The 17,787-nt window shown below is 45.1% G+C and overlaps 1 protein-coding gene across 2 annotated transcripts in view; it reads right to left on the bottom strand.

Moving 5' to 3' along the window:
* The window catches only part of ECPAS (Ecm29 proteasome adaptor and scaffold), a 790,558-nt gene that overhangs the window by 460,262 nt on the left and 312,509 nt on the right, over positions 1–17,787 (bottom strand). For both annotated transcript variants that reach the window (XM_069240017.1, XM_069240008.1), the window contains exons 20-22: positions 16,558–16,692; positions 15,660–15,819; positions 3,661–3,833 (exon numbers count right to left, since the gene is read on the bottom strand). In XM_069240017.1, the coding sequence (XP_069096118.1) occupies positions 3,661–3,833; positions 15,660–15,819; positions 16,558–16,692 (468 nt within the window). The remainder of the gene's footprint in view (positions 1–3,660; positions 3,834–15,659; positions 15,820–16,557; positions 16,693–17,787) is intronic.

Genomic DNA, 17,787 nt, shown 5'->3' on the forward strand with positions numbered 1-17,787 from the left:
ATTTAAATATAAGGCTGGATCTTTTTCTTGTTCAGGCATACTAGTGCCTTCACTAATTCTCTTATTACTACAAAAAAGTTTGAGCTGCCTAACATAATTCTGTGGCAGACCTACTACTATGTTAAGAAGTTGGGGGACAGGATACAATGTCTGCACCCCTAGTTTTATGTTAAGTTATCTTTCCTTGCCAGCTCAATGGCGGTCCTCTGGGTAGGACAGACGCAGCGTGCTGTATCTCCTTGCTGCTCAGCATCTGAATCGCAGCTGCGCAACGCATCCCTGATGCAGGACAACGCAGCCCTGTGGAACTGCTGCTACACAACATCTCACATGCAAGACCTTGAGCTGTAGCCCCGCAACTCCATGGTACCGCCGTTGCGTGGCACATCCTTGACACAGGACCTTGCATCACAGCCCCACAACTATCCAGCATCGCCACTGCGCCATACATTTTGACATGCGACAACTAGCAAAGCACTGCAACAAGGATTTAAGGTACTTTGTTAAGTGGGCCTACTTGGTCTCAATATCCGGCCTGCCTGACCTAGTGACTTTGTCCCGTTTTTACTTAAATCTATAAAATTGCATATCTCCAGTTCTACTAATTGGATTTTTGCCGTTTTGTTGTTAAACAATTTATTACATTTGACTCTATTTTTAGGTCGAGCCTAGGCAACGCACATGCACTGTCATTGAGACATGCTGTGTTCTGTCTGTAGGCTTTGATCACACCTCTCGTTTCCCATTTGTTCCTTTGTGTGCTTTTCAAAATTCTCTTCCTTTGTGTGGCTAATTTTCACATCTGTACCTCCTTTCGGTGGGTGGTTCCCATTCCTGGCAACTAGCGGTGTTCAAGGTATTACTGCTCTTCTGTCCATTTCGCCACATTTCGTCACACTTCTTTTTAAACACTAAATCTGATGTAATTTAAGTTGCATTTTCTGCTTGTTGTGTTTTTGTCTGTGATTAACAAAATGTGCTGAATTAGATCTTATTGTATTCCGTTGTATTAACTGTGAATTATTTGTGTGTTTAATATTATTGCTTACATTTTTTCGGTTCATGCTTCTCTTTATTTCGAGTAGTTTAAAGCTGAGAAAAATATTCTGAGAATGAGGTCGGTGTGCCTCTTTGTGGAGCGAGTTTTCCATAGTTACATTTCTTTTCTTACTCTTGAAGAGATTCTTATCAGAGCGGGGGCCAACTCAGGGTGCCAACTGGCTGATCTAACTGCCCATACTTTCTGCCACTTTATAACCATTGCTGTGCAAATAACTTTGTTCAATATGTTTGGTAACCAGAATCCGTTAAACTATATTTTTGCTAAGAAAATGCGAGTGTGTTTTAAAATGGTTGTAGCTTATTACAGGTACAGTAAATAAAAACATTCTAAATCAGTTTCCCTACTTGTTTGCCTTTTACGGTGTTATGAAATCACCCATTCCAAGATGGTGACTTTGATGTAGTGTACTCGAGGCCCAGCCTTCGACAAATTATCGACAACCGTTTTCAGCTGCCATGGGATATTGAGTTTGCTGAGCTTGCTGCCATGTGACCTTCAGTCACATGACAAACCTTTTTGGAAACTGGTCATAGAAGGTCATAAGAGTCTTGGACTGCAAGCATGCTAGGGGAGCCCCTTTGCATTTGTAAGGTACGAGTGAGTCTGTGCATGACATAATGAAGCTCGTATGACACTCTAGCGCGACCCGATGACCTCGAGGTTGAGTGAGGGGCAGCAGAACATTTCACCACGTGACAGAGCGTCTCTCAGAGGACTGAATCCTATGTGGTTGGGTGGCAACTATATTGAAGCCAGGTAACTTTTCTCTCAATTCATGCGCCTTTCACAGTCTTTTACTTTGGAGAAAACATGAGCAAGAATGACAATTGGAACATGGTTCCCACACCAGGAAAATAGACATTGGTGACATGTGTAAACTGCGTGGAACATTCCTCCTGCTCAGCTATCTAGTTTCCAAGCCCAAAGCCAAGCGTTTAGAGAGAACGGTGATGCTTTAATTTGGACACAAAAGTGAAAATAACAATATCATGTTGCTTCATCTTTTCAATAATTTTCGAGTTATCCAAAAAGTGTGTGCGTCCATATTTAATGTAGGATGTGTAATGTCTCTGGTTAGCTCTGCTCATTTCTCCCTCACTCTCCCACTGCCATCTCTCACTCACAATCCCACTGTCCCTCTTTTCTCTTCCTTGTACTTCCACCGACCTGTCATCTTTCCACCACACCCCCACTACCCTTCTCATATTGCCCTAACATTAACACTGCCCCCTCATCTCGCACTCCCACTGCCCCTCTCATCCCTCCATCACACTCCCCCTCTCCTCTCGGTACTGCCTGCTCACACATTCTGCCTTCCTACACCTCCTCTTGCTATGCACTTGTTCACCACTCAGCCCCCGCCTCTATGGGTGCCCCTTCCACTTGTCTCAGTGCTGCTCTCACGTATACTCCGAAACTAGATGATGTGCACAGCCTGTCTCTTTCCTTGCTCTCTCTGTCGGATCACATGCCTCTCTCAGTCCGGTGCCCATTCTCGGTGCACTGCCGTCACCTAATGGGTGGTCACTGCCTCTCTAAACAACTGCGTCACTTTGAAGTTAATAAGGTTTCTTTGGGAAGAGCAACCAGTCCCTCTCTCTCTCTCACACACTCTTCCCACCTCTCTCATGTGTTTAATTTCAGGTCTTCCAGCACAGTTTCTTTTCCGTGCCTTTTTAAGGTTTCCATCCCTCAATCCATTTTCCTCTTCTTGGGATGTCTTCTGCATACACAAGCGCTCTCTCTTTATGTCTGTCGCCTGCTCTCGCCTTCTTTCTCTCTTTCTCATACACTCTTTTTGTTCCTCTGCTTGGAGTTCATTCAGCACTTCTTGCACAAACTACCTATCCCTCTCTGTCTTCCTGTCTCTCTATTCTGTACACCTCTGACCCCTACCTATTCACCAGTGCCCTCTCCACACAGTATACATAGCAAGCCCTAAAGCTCCCTCCTCGCGTGGTTCCCACTGACAACATCTGGGACCCCAGCTACAAAGCCCAAGAGCATTAAGGCTGTCTGGGCATCGCTGCGCTGTTCATCACCCGGCTGCTCTGGTCCCGGACTGTGGTTATGGCCCTTCTGCTCCTGTGTCATCCTCTTCCTGCTTCCCCCGACTGGTACCCTGTTTCCCATCGACCTCATCCAGGCCGGGGTCTGCACACCTGCCCAGGGACCCTCCGCAGAGCCAGTACTCAGGTGTACACCTTCCATCCCGGCCAGGATAATGTGCTGCATGGCTAAACACTTAAAGTACCAAAAGCGAGACCTATTGGCTATGCCAATGCTTGTTCCAAACTGGTGTGGTATTTTTCTTATGTTGTGTCTTCTCTTTATTACTATTTGAAGTGGTGCATAAATACTTTACACATTGCCTCCAAATTAAGCTCAACTGCTGTTGTGCCAAACTACCAGAAGGTTAAGCACAGGTTAATCTGGGGTTTGCCCTAACAAGAATTGTGGTTGCTGCTTGAGAGTTTCATCCCTCTCAACCAGTAACCCAATTTCCTGCATTTATGTTACTTCCTCATGTCTTGGCAGTATAATTCTTTCTGAGTGGCTGTGTACATAAAAAAGTTAGAAAACTCAAATAATCTTGCCTTATTTGTCTCTTTGCCAGATGGTATTCTCGCCAGTAAGGCTTCTACAAGGTGCAGCTGAGTAAATCCAGAACCTTCACTAGGAATTGGCAATGGTCCATTCCTGCCTATTTCCCCCAGAGCTGTACATGCCGCTATTGCCAACAGCGGAGAAGGATTATCCAAAAATAACCCTGCAAAAGATTCAATAAAATTGTTTACATATTTGGAATTAAAAGGGCCTATCATTCACCACTCTCTCGAAAAAATGCATTTTCTTTACAATTGTTGAAAATCTGTCTAAAGGACAACTAGTTTGTAATACATTTTCATACCGTATCAAAGCTCTTCAATCTGTCAAATAGTAGGAGACTGTAGGAAGGTGGCTCTTTATATGGTATACCAAACTGAGGTATGCCATGCAAAGAGTCCAAGTGTTCCCGTAAGAGTGGAAAGGGACTTGCTCTAGCAATCCCAAGGTGCTTGCCAAGGGGGTAGTGTGGTCAAGCAGCTTTAGGCTTATGAGAAAGGAGTGTAGGAAGTCTACAGTAGGCACACAGTCAATAAATGGCACACACGACTCAATATTAAGAGCTACATCATTTTATAAAAATAACAGGTATCTTTATATATACTTAGCCATCAGAATCGATACAATAAAATAAGTATGTTTTGCAAATCTTTACAGTTTTGAAAAGCCGACAGTGCAATTTACTGAAGCTGCAATGTTAACATATAGAGTAAAAACCTATATGGCAAACAGGTAATCAACAGCGACTTACAGGACCAATCTTCTAGGCTTAAGGTGCGTATATGGCAGGGTCCTAGGCCACACCAACAGGTCACCGCGGGCGGCACAGGGGTGGCCGGGTGCAGTGGTGCAGTTCAGAGGCGGGTGCCCATTGAAGTCAATGGGGAATCAATCCAGTTAGGAAGAAGATGCAGGTAGGGACTGTGGGGACAGTCCAGGTGAACAATAGGGTTCAACGTCTTGCGATGCTCGGGACGAAGGGACACCTGTGGTCCTCTTCTCCTCAGTCTGGGGTGGCCGGGTGCAGAGGTTTACTGGACTGTTGTGTTTCTGTCACCAGATGTGGTCTCAGTAGAGGGGGGGGCATGCACAAAGAGACAGCAGCAGGCCTTGAAAAATCTACTCGTCCACTCACTATGGGGAGTCACATTTTATCTGGTTGAGCTATTTTAGGACCTCCTCGCCCCACATGTTCTATTCAGTCAGAAAGTGAAGGATTAAAAAGATGCCTTTCAATCTTGTTATCTTGTCACATTTGCTGTGTGTGCAGACAGAGGTCAAAGGTCAGTGTCTTTTTACAATGAATTTCCTTCTGACTGCAGATTTCCATGACTGTGTAAGGTGAACTGTCTGGCATGTTGTACAAAGAGTGTGAAAAGAAAGGCTGTAGGGTGTCAGGGTTTTCCTAACACACAACATTTAAATACCGAAGTCAACTGTACAAACATTTCAAAATATATTTCAGTAGTTGTGAAAGTACATTTTTGTACATCTGTGTGATGAAATAAATATTTTTATAGAATAAAAACAAATCAGTACACTTTACCTGGTGATGTGCTAATGATAGGTTTTCTGAAATCCAATTTTCACACATGATTTTTAAAGCACCATATAATCTTATCAGTAAACCTGCATTTTAGTGGGAAGGTTTTTGAAGATTTCTTGGAAACGTATTCTCTGTAAATGACAGTGCACTACCACATCATGCTTTAGTGATATACTAAAAATGAGTGTTTAAACAAACTGAGAAATACTCCTCCCTTGATGGCAATGCTACTAGTAAACTAAGTCAAGGATCATGTGTACGCCATATATGGGTTAGATTCGTAACATACATGGAACAAACGTTTAGTCTACTTAATCAAACAAAAGAGTTTTCTTTGTAGAGCAGCAATGCTGAACTCACATACTTGAACGTACACCCATATGTGAGAATGAAGAAAAAGGCACGTATAAAATAAAATACTTGCCTAGGATCACACAATTTGAGACCAGTTTACACTACATTACAGTTAGGTCGAGTAGATTATTTAAGTTACTTGACCTGCAGGTCTACCAACATATTTATGATTTTTGGTTTGGCATCTCCTCACCTCTGCGGGAAGCCAAATCTGCATACCAAGGGCAGTGAACCCTCATGCCCTGGAATGCATATTTGCAGGTCACCCTGTTGGGAGGGGTGTGTAACACCCTTCCCAGAGCAGGTTTTGTTCCTGACCGCCCGAAAGCGAAGGCTCTCACCCTTGGGTGTCAGAAACATGTCTGTTGGTGGAAGGCTGGTTAAGACCGGTCAGCCTTCACGCTAGTGTTGGTAGGAATTTCAGGGGGCACCTCTAAGATGCCCTCTGGGTGAATGTACTAATAAATCCATCACCGCAATCACTGAGGGTTTATTAATACGAGATGTTTGATACCAAACATCCCTAGTTTCATTGAAGCCATCATGTAGCTGGGGACCTCGTATAGACCAGTGTCCAGCATATGTACTTTAAATGGCTTCCCTGAGCTCCTACTAGATCTCTGAATCGACAAAGGCATAGCAGGGGCATATCTACTCTTGCAGATTTGTCCTCATGTTATATAGGGCACCCTGCCTTAGGGCTGCAAGGCCTGCTGTAGGGGTGACATATATATACATGCAGTGTTAGGGGGCATGGCACACAGGCTCTGTGCCATGTCGCATTCACTTTAGCTGCACGAAGACATGCAGCCTACAATGGCAGTCTTCATGAGCTAGGTGAGGGGGTCGCTGAGGGTGGCACAATACATGCTGAAGCCATTGGGACCCTCTTTGGTGCCCATGCCCTATGTACCTAGGGTACTTCTTACTAGGAACTTATAAGGGTGCTAGATAAAGGAACATTAAGAGAAAGGGAAAGTTTTGAGTTTCTTTCTCAAAAGTATGTGTGAGGATATAATCTTTATTTCAGGAGTTTGTTTGTTCCAAAGAAGAGGGTGGCGTGGGCAAGGGTGGAGAAAGCCTTATCCCCAACAGAATGCTTTTTTTGAAGGAAGGTTGTACGCTCTACTGAATTGAAGGCCAGTGTAGTTTGTTTAGCTGTGGTGAAATAAGGGCTATGGAATCATAAGCCTGGCTGCTTTTTGTTCAATATTTTACAATCTTTTTTAAAAAAATTGTAAGCGGAGATAGAGAGTTGCAGTAGTCAAGTGTGACTCCTATGAGAGAAGTAGAAATTAAGGATATTGTGAACCTCCGTGGGTGGTACTATACACAAGTGCTTTTTAGAAGGTTTGGACAGGTAGACTCAGTTGTCTCACAAATTGCAGACTGGGGGACATTCATTCACAATATTTAAACTAATCCGTACTGGAAAGAAATAACAAATTGTCCAACAAGGGTGACTGTGATTCCTGTTGAAGGGGTGCCTTTTCTTAGTTTATTTTAAGAACCACAGGTTCAAGATTTACAAACAATACTTTAAATGAAGCAACAACAAAATTATGTATTCTGGAGGCCTGGGGTGATGAAGCTGTGTCACGATACACACAACTGTTGTGGACTGGTATTAGCCAGATGGAACATGGGGTGATTTTTTTTGGGTGGGGGGTGGTCACCCTTACAAAGTGAGACAACTGGAGGTACGATTTGTACTAGTATATGGGGCTGAGAGATCGATGTATGAATGTATGAAAAGCTGTGAACCATTTGGTGATGTCATCGCCATCTTCATATTTTGTTACAATCCCTTTGGGGATTTTTAGGATGTCAGTATTCTCTCTGACCCTATTTAAGTTGCTGCCACCATTGATGGGAGCTAAACCCATCTCTTTTCTTTCCCTTTCTATGGCTAGGAGCTGTTTCTCCAAAGCCAATCTTTTGGCCATCCTGGCTAACAGGAGGTCATCTTCATTGAGACTGCTCTCAATGCTTCCAGAGCTGTTGGACTCTCCTGTGAGAGAAGCAACATCTCTGACTATCACTTCTGGAGTCAGGGTTGGAGAAACCCTGGTCTCCCTAACTAGGACTGGAGGTGGGAATTCCTCCACATCACTAGTGTCCCCCTCTGTGAGGGCATTATCAGAGGGGTTGTTTTTAGCAAACTCTGCCAAAAGCTCCTGGAGCTGTACTTTGGTAGGGTTTGAACCAATTTTTATCTTTTTGATTTTGCAGAGAGACCTTAACTCTGACATCCTAAGATGCAGGTAAGCGGTGAGGTTGAGTTCCACCACCATCTCTTCTGCAGCAGACATTTTGTTTCTAAAAGTTGGAATACTTTTTAAGAATCTAAAACTATGTCTAGAACTTAATTCAAAATGTTACCAAACTTTTAAACTCTAAAAGAAATGCTAACAGGGACTAACACAAGGCCCTAGCAGGACTTTTAAAAATTTAGAAAAATAGTTCAAATTTCAAAAATCAATTTCTAATGACAATTTTTGGAATTTAGTCATCAGTGTGATCAGGTATTGGCTGAGTAGTCCAGCAAATGCAAAGTCTTGTACCCCACCGCTGATCCCCCAATGTAGGAAGTTGGCTCTGTATGTACTATTTCAAAGTAAGAAATAGCATGCACAGAGTCCAAGGGCTCCCCTTAAAGGTAGGATAGTGGCAAAAAGAGATTATTCTAATGGTCTATTTTGTGGTAGTGTGGTCGAGCAGTAGGCTTATCAGAGGGTAGTGTTAAGCATTTGCTGTACACACACAGGCAATAAATGAGGAACACTCACTCAAAGACAATTCCAGGCCAATAGGTTTTTATATAGAAAAATATATTTTCTTAGTTTATTTTAAGAACCACAGGTTCAAGATTTACAAACAATACTTTAAATGAAAGGTATTTCACTTAGGAACTTTAGGAACTTTTAATTAGCAAAATAGCATATACAGTTTTCACACAAATGGCAATAAGCTATTTTAAAACTGGACACAGTGCAATTTTCAACAGTTCCTGGGGGAGGTAAGTGTTTGTTAGTTTTGCAGGTAAGTAACCCACCTACAGGGTTCAAAGTTGGGTCCAAGGTAGCCCACAGTTGGGGGTTCAGGGCAACCGCAAAGTTACCACACCAGCAGCTCAGGGCCGGTCAGGTGCAGAGGTCAAAGTGGTGCCCAAAACACATAGGCTTCAATGGAGAAGGGGGTGCCCCGGTTCCAGTCTGCCAGCAGGTAAGTACCCACGTCTTCGGAGGGCAGACCAGGGGGGTTTTGTGGGGCACTGGGGGGGGGGGCACAAGTCAGCACAAAAAGTACACCCTCAGCGGCATGGGGCGGCCGGGTGCAGAGTGCAAACAGGCATCGGGTTTGCAATGTAATTCAATGGGAGACCCAGGGGTCTCTTCAGTGAAGCAGGCAGGAAAGGGGGAGGGGCTCCTCGGGGTAGCCACCACCTGGGCAAGGGAGAGGGCCACCTGGGGGTCGCTTCTGCACTGGAGGTCGGATCCTTCAGGTCCAGGGGGCTGCGGTGCAGTGTCCTTACCAGGCGTCGGGTTCTTGGAAGCAGCCAGTCGCGGGCAGGGGGAGCCTCTGGATTCCCTCTGCAGGCGTCGCTGTGGGGGCTCAGGGGGGTCAACTCTGGCTACTCACGGGCTCGCAGTCGCCGGGGAGTCCTCCCTGTAGTGTTGGTTCTCCACAAGTCGAGCTGGGGGCATCGGGTGCAGAGTGCAAAGTCTCACGCTTCCGGCGGGAAACGTGTATTCTTTCAAAGTTGCTTCTTTGTTGCAAAGATGTTTCTTCTTTGGAGCAGAGCCGCTGTCCTCGGGAGTTCTTGGTCCTTTTAGATGCAGGGTAGTCCTCTGAGGCTTTAGAGGTCGATGGACCCTGTGGAACGCGTTGCTGTTGCAGTTTTTCTCGAAGTGGGGAGACAGGCCGGTAGAGCTGGGGCCAAAGCAGTTGGTGTCTCCGTCTTCTCTGCAGGATTTTCAGCTCAGCAGTCCTTCTACGTCTTAGGTTGCAGGAATCTAGTTTCTTAGGTTCTGGGGGCACCTAAATACTGAATTTAGGGGTGTGTTTAGGTCTGGGAGGGCAGTAGCCAATGGCTACTGTCCTTGAGGGTGGCTACACCCTCTTGGTGCCTCCTCCCTGAGGGGAGGGGGGCACATCCCTATTCCTATTGGGAGAATCCTCCAAAATCAAGATGGAGGATTTCTAAAGGCAGAAGTCACCTCAGCTCAGGACACCTTAGGGGCGGTCCTGACTGGTGGGTGACTCCTCCTTGTTTTTCTCATTATCTCCCCTGGACTTGCCGCCAAAAGTGGGGGCTGTGTCCAGGGGGCGGGCATCTCCACTAGCTGGAGTGCCCTGGGGCATTGTAACACGAAGCCTGAGCCTTTGAGGCTCACTGCTAGGTGTTACAGTTGCTGCAGGGGGGAGGTGTGAAGCACCTCCACCAAGAGCAGGCTTTGTTTCTGTCCTCAGAGAGCACAAAGGCTCTCACCACATGGGGTCAGAAACTCGTCTCTCAGCAGCAGGCTGGCACAGACCAGTCAGTCCTGCACTGAACAATTGGGTAAAATAAAGGGGGCCTCTCTAAGATGCCCTCTGTGTGCATTTTTTAATAAATCCAACACTGGCATCAGTGTGGGTTTATTATTCAGAGAAGTTTGATACCAAACTTCCTAGTATTCAGTGTAGCCATTATGGAGTTGTGGAGTTCGTTTTTGACAGACTCCCAGACCATATACTCTTATGGCTACCCTGAACTTACAATGTCTAAGGTTTTGCTTAGACACTGTAGGGGCATAGTGCTCATGCACAGATGCCCTCACCTGTGGTATAGTGCACCCTGCCTTAGGGCTGTAAGGCCCGCTAGAGGGGTGACTTACCTATGCCACAGGCAGTGTGAGGTTTGCATGGCACCCTGAGGGGAGTGCCATGTCGACTTAGTCATTTTCTCCCCACCAGCACACACAAGCTGGCAAGCAGTGTGTCTGTGCTCAGTGAGGGGTCCCTAGGGTGGCATACGACATGCTGCAGCCCTTAGAGACCTTCCCTGGCATCAGGGCCCTTGGTACCAGGGGTACCAGTTACAAGGGACTTACCTGGGTGCCAGGGTTGTGCCAATTGTGGAGACAATGGTACATTTTAGGTGAAAGAACACTGGTGCTGGGGCCTGGTTAGCAGGGTCCCAGCACACTTCTCAGTCAAGTCAGCATCAGTATCAGGCAAAAACTGGGGGGTAACTGCAACAGAGAGCCATTTCCTTACAAATGTTGTGCAGGAATGCGTAGATGTGTTCTCTGCATTAGAGTCCCACAAAAAAACGAGTAGGTATGTTCTGAATAATCTGCAACTAGTAAATCAAGTAATGAGAAAGCCATAAACAGTTCTGCAGTAATTTGGCATGAAAAAAAATAAATCTCTGCTGTAGTTTTTCAAAAGCTCAAATAATTCCATATGTGTTGGGTGAAGTCAAGATCAAAATTCAACATAGCACTTATCTACCTCTTTTTATTCTTCGTCTAATCAACATTCTCAGGGCAATAATTTTAGCGTCATAATTCCATGATGGACATTGTGCTCTTTTTACCTTCCCACATTCTACCTGTATAATGTTTCTGTCGTTATAACCCTTTTACCTATGTGTGGCGTGGGTTGTTTGTGTATGGACCACGATGAGGCGGGGCATGGTTCCAGGGTGATGCCTTAATATTATGCCCACTCCTGCCACATCTTAGCGTGTTTTTAGGGCACGCAGTTGTCTGCCAGATTGGTCTCTCTAGAGACATGCAGTGCTCCATGCTCGAGGCCCATTTGGTGATATGTGGGGCAGCCTTCGACTTCCAATCTTAGGCAATATCTTGGTTTGTGATCACCAATACCAGCTCCAATAGAGCTCTTTTTGAAAACTAGTCCCTTCTATCCCTTCTGCCATGTGGAGGGGTATCAGTTTAGGATTTCGGGGAACAGGCCATCCTAGTACCCTACCCAGGGAAATCGAGGATGTGTTTCCAATATGCTGCTTAGGCAGGGCAGTGCCAAAACGTGTGCAGAAGATCTCCCATTGGATGATCACGTCTCAGGCATCCACCGAGGCAACAGCCCCAATTTATGTAACCGTGTGAGTGTGAGATATGTTCTGGCGAAAACAGGATGCAAATGATACCTCCTTCAGGGCTGCCAGGGCCTTGTTCCGATCTTCTTTGTTCAAAGGGACCCAGGTCTGCCTCCTAGTCCTCCCTCGCTCCAGTCATGCAGTCTGGCATGTTCCAGACCAACATACAGTAGATATCCACCAATTTATGTTCCTGGATATTAGTTAGGAGTAACTTGGCCTCTAAGAGGGAGTATTCAGGTATATCCCCTTCCTGTGGCAAATAGGGCTGGAGCACATGCCGGAGTTGTAGGTACCTAAAGCATTCGGAAAGGTGGAGGTCGTTCGACCTGCAGTTCCGAGAAGGACTTCAATGTTCCCTTATGGAGGACAACCCCTAGGGTGAAAATGCCAATTAAGTCACAGGCAGCAATACCACAAAGGGCCTTCACCTGTGGGAGGCTTGTTCCCCTCCATAATGCAGTCTCTAAGGTAGGTCTGGAAGCTCACCCCATGTTTTAAACTAAACACTGTCTTGAACCAGCTCATGCTACCCTCTTCAAGCCGATCCACAAAGCAAAACTAAAGTTCATCTATTAGAAGACGGCACTTCTTCTATCTCTTACATAAGCAAGCACGGAAGTGCAAGCTGCTTACCTTCGGTAACAAAATATCTGATAGAGACATATTCTAGTTGCAGATTCGTTACCTTAGAATTTCCCCCAGTTGTCAGACTGGATCCGGATATTTTCCTTCGAGCAATACCCTTGCGCGTCCGCCGGTGGCGTCGTTCAACTCCGCAGGTGTCCTATAGACGCCGCCCTCGCGCAGCGACGTCAGTTTCTTTTAACAACTTTCCACGCCAAAGCGCAGAGCCGCTAAGAACACTGAGATTGGTGCGCCAGAGCTAAGGACCTGAAAGGGGGAATCCCTGTCCCTAGAAATCAGTTTGCAAGCGGGGAGGATGGGTGGGTGGTAAGGAATCTGCAAATAGAATACGTCTCTACCAGATATTTCATCACCGAAGGTAAGTAACTTGTACATCTGATAGTGACTTCTAGTTGCAGATTCCTTACCTTAGAATAGATACCCAACCAATGCCATCCTCGGTGGTGGGCTGCAAACCAAGATCATACTAGGAAGTCCTGCAGGACCGAATGACCAACATAGCCGTCCCGATGGACCTGACTGTCTAGGCAGTAGTGCTAAGCAAACATGTGCAGGGACGCCCACATAGCTGCCTGGCAGATATCCAGGACAGGAACTCCGCATGCTAAGGCAGTGGAAGCAGCAATTGCTCTGGTAGAATGAGCACGCAAGCCCTCAGGGGGTTGCTTCTTGGCCAAGGCATAGAACATTTTGATGCAAAGAAGCACCCATCGAAAAATGGTACGCTTTTGCACCGCCTTCCCTTTTTTCCCCACCCACTTATCCAACGAAGAGTTGAACATCCACCCGGAAATCTTTAGTACAACTGAGGTAGAACGACAACGCTCTTTTTGGGTCCAGATGGTGGACTCTCTCCTCCTCATGGGAAGGATGTGGGGGTGCATAGAAAGTAGGCAGAGTGATGGACTGGCCTAAATGAAAAGGTGTAACCACCTTAGGAAGGAGGGAAACCGTGGTGCGCAACACTACTTTTGTCAGGGTGCACAAATAAGTATGGAGGTTTTGGGGAAAGGGCCTGAAGCTCACTCAGTTTTGAAGGTGAGGAGCCGCAAGGGACAATTATGCATTGGCTCAAAGGGGGTACACATCAAATAAGTAAGTACAAGATTAAGGTCCCACTAAGGCAAGATAAATGGAGTGGGAGGAAATAAATGGGTGAGCCCTTTTAGGAATCTACTCACAATAGGAGATTTGAAGAGTGAGGGCTGATCAGGAAGCCTAAGAAAGGCCGAAATGGTAGATAAATACCCTTTAAGGGTGCCCAAAGCAGAGCCCTGCTGGGCCAAAGAAAGAATGAACAGAAGAACCTCGGATAGAGGGGCGGAAAGGGGATCAACAGATTTGTTGGTACACCATGCCACAAATTTATTCCGACAGGCATATACAGTTTTGGTTGACGGACGCCTGGCTGCCAAGATAACATTGCAGACTTCGGGTGGAAGGGCAAAAGCCGTCAACTGGCACCCCTCAAACTCCACACATGAAGGAGGAGGTTGGACAGGTTCGGGTGAAGAACCGTCCCCTGTTGCTACAACAGAACAGCCGCCCGAAGGGGCAGTCTGAGTGGAGGATAAATGGATATGCTTAATAGCTCTGGATACCATAATCTCCATGCCCTGTCCGGAGCCACCAAGATAACTTGGACCTGGTTGTTCCTGATTTTCTTGAGAACCCTGGGCAGAAGAGGTATAGGCGGAAAGGCGCAAAGGAGGCCGGAGTTCCACTCGAGTCGAAAACCATCTCTGAGCGAGTGCCGCCTTGGAAAATCCAACGCGCAAAACAGCTGACATTGCGCGTTCTCTCCGGATGCGAACAGATCTAACCAAGGCTCTCCCCACTGCTGAAAGAGACCTTGCGCCACCTCCAGACAGAGAGGCCATTCGTGATCGGCTGTGCATCGACGGCTGAGTTTGTCAGCTCTGGCGTTGAGGGATCCTGCCAGATGTTGAACCATCAGGGTAATGCCCTGATGTTCCAGCCATGTCCAGAGGCGTAGTGCCTCCTGACAAAGGGTCTTCATATATTCACAAGCGACCCTCCCTCTTCCCTGGTCAGAAGCTCATTTATTATATACTCTACTCACAGTTTCAGGTAGAAAATCTGAGCTATGGAGGACTCTACTGGGAGAATGGGAGTTAACACTTTCACCTAAGAGGCTGGAGTTTGATTTGTTTTAAATGAGGTGTATGTGCTACTAAAAAAACACTGTTGTTGAGGCCTATTGCTAATTGTAATACTGGTTAATGTTATTTCAGATCCCCTGGGGAACCTCAGCCTGACGTGGGGGAATGATTTGAGCATGTGAATATATGAATAATCTACTGCTGGAGAAAAGACAGATGTAGGTCTAAATGTATCCCACAAATGAAATGCCAGTACAAGTATGACAATCATGGGGTGGGGTGGAAAGGTCTGGTCTCCAACAAGAGAGAGCAACAGATGCTCCGAAAATAATGACGTCTGTGTTAAGCTTCAGGTGGTTGGTGGTACTGACTAGGTCTGGCGGCAAGGTGCAGTATGTCTTATTCTTTGCCTGGGTGGCACGCAGACCAATGCAGATGGGCATACATCGGATGCACCATTAGAGAGTCCACAAAGTTTAAATAGCTAATTAGCATTAGAAAAGAGAAGAGAAGAAGGAATAGACAAGGCCACAGAGATAAGTCAAGCTCTGCTCTAGTAGAAAAAAATAATAGCTTGAGAAGAAGAAGGTGAATCAGAGACCACCAACTTCCTACAATGATGAGAAGTTCCCTAGCCTCTTCCCCAACACCCCTGGTTACTGAGAAAGTAAAGGAAACAACCAACAAAGTGTTAACTAAATGCAAAACAAAATCATGAAGATTTAATTAAAATTATTTGTTTGAACAACAACTGGCAGCAGGGACAAGTTACCAAGTACAGTGAAAATATAGTGGTAGAAAATAAACGTAAACAAAAATGTGGAGCACTGAATTTATCATGCAGGTGTCTACCAGTGAGATGTGAGAGGCAACCTTTACCTAGACTGAACAAGAAACACCATTGTACCACACGCAAAAAAGGGGGGGGGGGGAGCTGAAACATCTGCAGTTGAAAAGGATTTATGAAAGTCAAGCCTGGGCAGAAGAAAAACATGAGCAAAACTGTCATCTTGACACACATTCATATATAGGACCTTGATGACAAAAGCTGTTGTGCAAGAGATTTGAACATTGTTAGCTAATAAGAAGCTGGATTTGTTTGACTTTTACAGATATTTGATAACTATGCTATGTGTGTTTAACAAACACATTTACCCCAAAACAATGTTCTCAACCACAATGCTTATTTTAGTGGTGTCAAGGGGTTACCAATGGTTTCTGTAGCAGTTTGGATGAGCTGGTCTTGTTCCGGCATCATAGTCATGTTGGACTCCAGACGAAGCTCAGGGTCTTTTGTTTTCTTGTTGGCCATATACCGTCCTACCATGTATCCCAAAGCTAGTAGAGAACCGTGCTGTGTCTCTAGGTTCTGGAACACAAACAAGAAAATTCACAGGAATATTATACATTGATTTAACTATAGATATCACTGCATGCAAAGAGCACAGGGTTATGGTGACATAACAAGTAGCTCTCCATGGGTCCAATTCTCAACACAGTTTGAGCACCCAATTTTGGCATGGTAAGCAAAAACAATCAATTTGCATAAGTAAATTAAGAATTCTGGATCACAGACTCAAGATTAGTGGAAGGAAGTGTCAGCACAAAAAACGCATTTGATCTTGTCAAGTTTCACTAGAATGATGATGTTTCTGCAATTACAAATGTAGAGCTCTGTGCAGATTTATGGGTGTCCTTGGGTGGGTGTATCTGCAACACAGCTACCTCCTTTGCAGGTAGTTTCTGCACATAAAAAGAGAACACAAATGTACTCCTGTAAGGACAGCCGTAAGTGCATATGGAGGGTGGATAAGATGATCAAAATAGCTCCTAGGGTGCAGGGTGAAAGTAGTTTCCCTTTTGAAAAAAAAAACTAAACATTCATAAAGTTGCATGAACATCTGCAAATTTATGAGTGGCATGGATTTCGGAAATTAATCCAAAAGCAGAAGTAGTTCAAGAAAAGCAAATTTCAGACTCTGCTAACTGCAGTTAAACTGTGCTGCTATTGAGGCACCTTCATCCATCCACTTCGGCATACAAAAATAAGCCCTAGGCAAGTAAACAAAGTATAATGCATTTTTCTTCAGTGCTTAGAACAGCTTACATGGTTGTCCTTTGTACTCTTGATCAGATTCTGAATGGCAGCTTTCAGTTCATCCCCAGACATTGTAGACACCACAACTGCATATAGCTGGGATGCCAACTCGCGCATTTCCTCCTTACTGCTGCTCATCAGTCCCTACTCAGGAAACAAATCCATATGTCAGTGAAACAGAAGTTAAAGACAATCTCAGTCAGTTAACATAGCCTCCAACATAAGTATCTAGTGAAAGACAAAGATAGATGTATCCAAGGGCAGTGCAGTGACATACAGATCTTTATACCAATTTTTAAGGTAATATTAAATAAAAGATCTTGCAGATGAAATTAAGACATTACTTGAAGAGCTGATGAGTGTCTAGAGGCACTCTTCAACTGTTCCAGCACACTGTGTTCCAGAAACAATTGGCAATCATGCTTGCACAAAGCTACAAAGATGTAATTGTGTTTTTTTGTAATTCCCCAAGGAAAGATAAAAGCTATTCCAAAATAACCAATTGGGGATCTATGTCCATGGTGAGCTATATGTGTGGTATTTATCCGTCCACTTTCTAGACAATGCTGAATTGTGGTAGTTAGAATCATCCTGTGAGCTTCTAGGTTCTCCATATAGAGGAACTGTACACGCTTCCAATTTCTGAGCTCCTTCTCTCCCTTTATGCCTCCTCCTTCCCTGTCCTTCTCCCAGATGCATCACAACGAGCATAGAGGCAGGTAAGGATGAGTGGAATATGACTAGGTATTTTTTTTTTTTTAACACATTTGGAAAAGGGAAGTGTGGCCGTGTTATGTATGGCTCACCCACCACTCCTCTGTACCTGCATTGCACTTGAAAGCATTATGTACTGCACTGGTGTTTGGTTGAACAGTTAGAGGACTGCCTACATACAGGACTAGCAGTTAGAAGTAGGTGGGAATAGCTAGGATTACTGCAAGATTATTTCGTTTTAGCTAGGATTACTGCAAGATTATTTCGTTTACTGGAACACAAATGGAATAACTTGGTGCAAGTAAGGTACTGAAGTATCAACTAAATTATAAAGAAGTCATGGCAAGATTCTTTCACAAAGCAAGAAGCAAGGCTGAGATCTGCCCGGAACAAGAAGCCAACATTCTTTTGTCAAGATGGGCCCTTGTAGCAGCAGAAGCGTGGGGCTTGCCATAAATAAGCATTTATGTTGTTGATAGTGGAGTTTTGTACATAGTGAACATGCTGGAGCCTGAACACATGTTA

This window comes from Pleurodeles waltl, chromosome 1_2, assembly GCF_031143425.1.
Source record: "Pleurodeles waltl isolate 20211129_DDA chromosome 1_2, aPleWal1.hap1.20221129, whole genome shotgun sequence".
Taxonomy (NCBI): Eukaryota; Metazoa; Chordata; class Amphibia; order Caudata; family Salamandridae; genus Pleurodeles; species Pleurodeles waltl.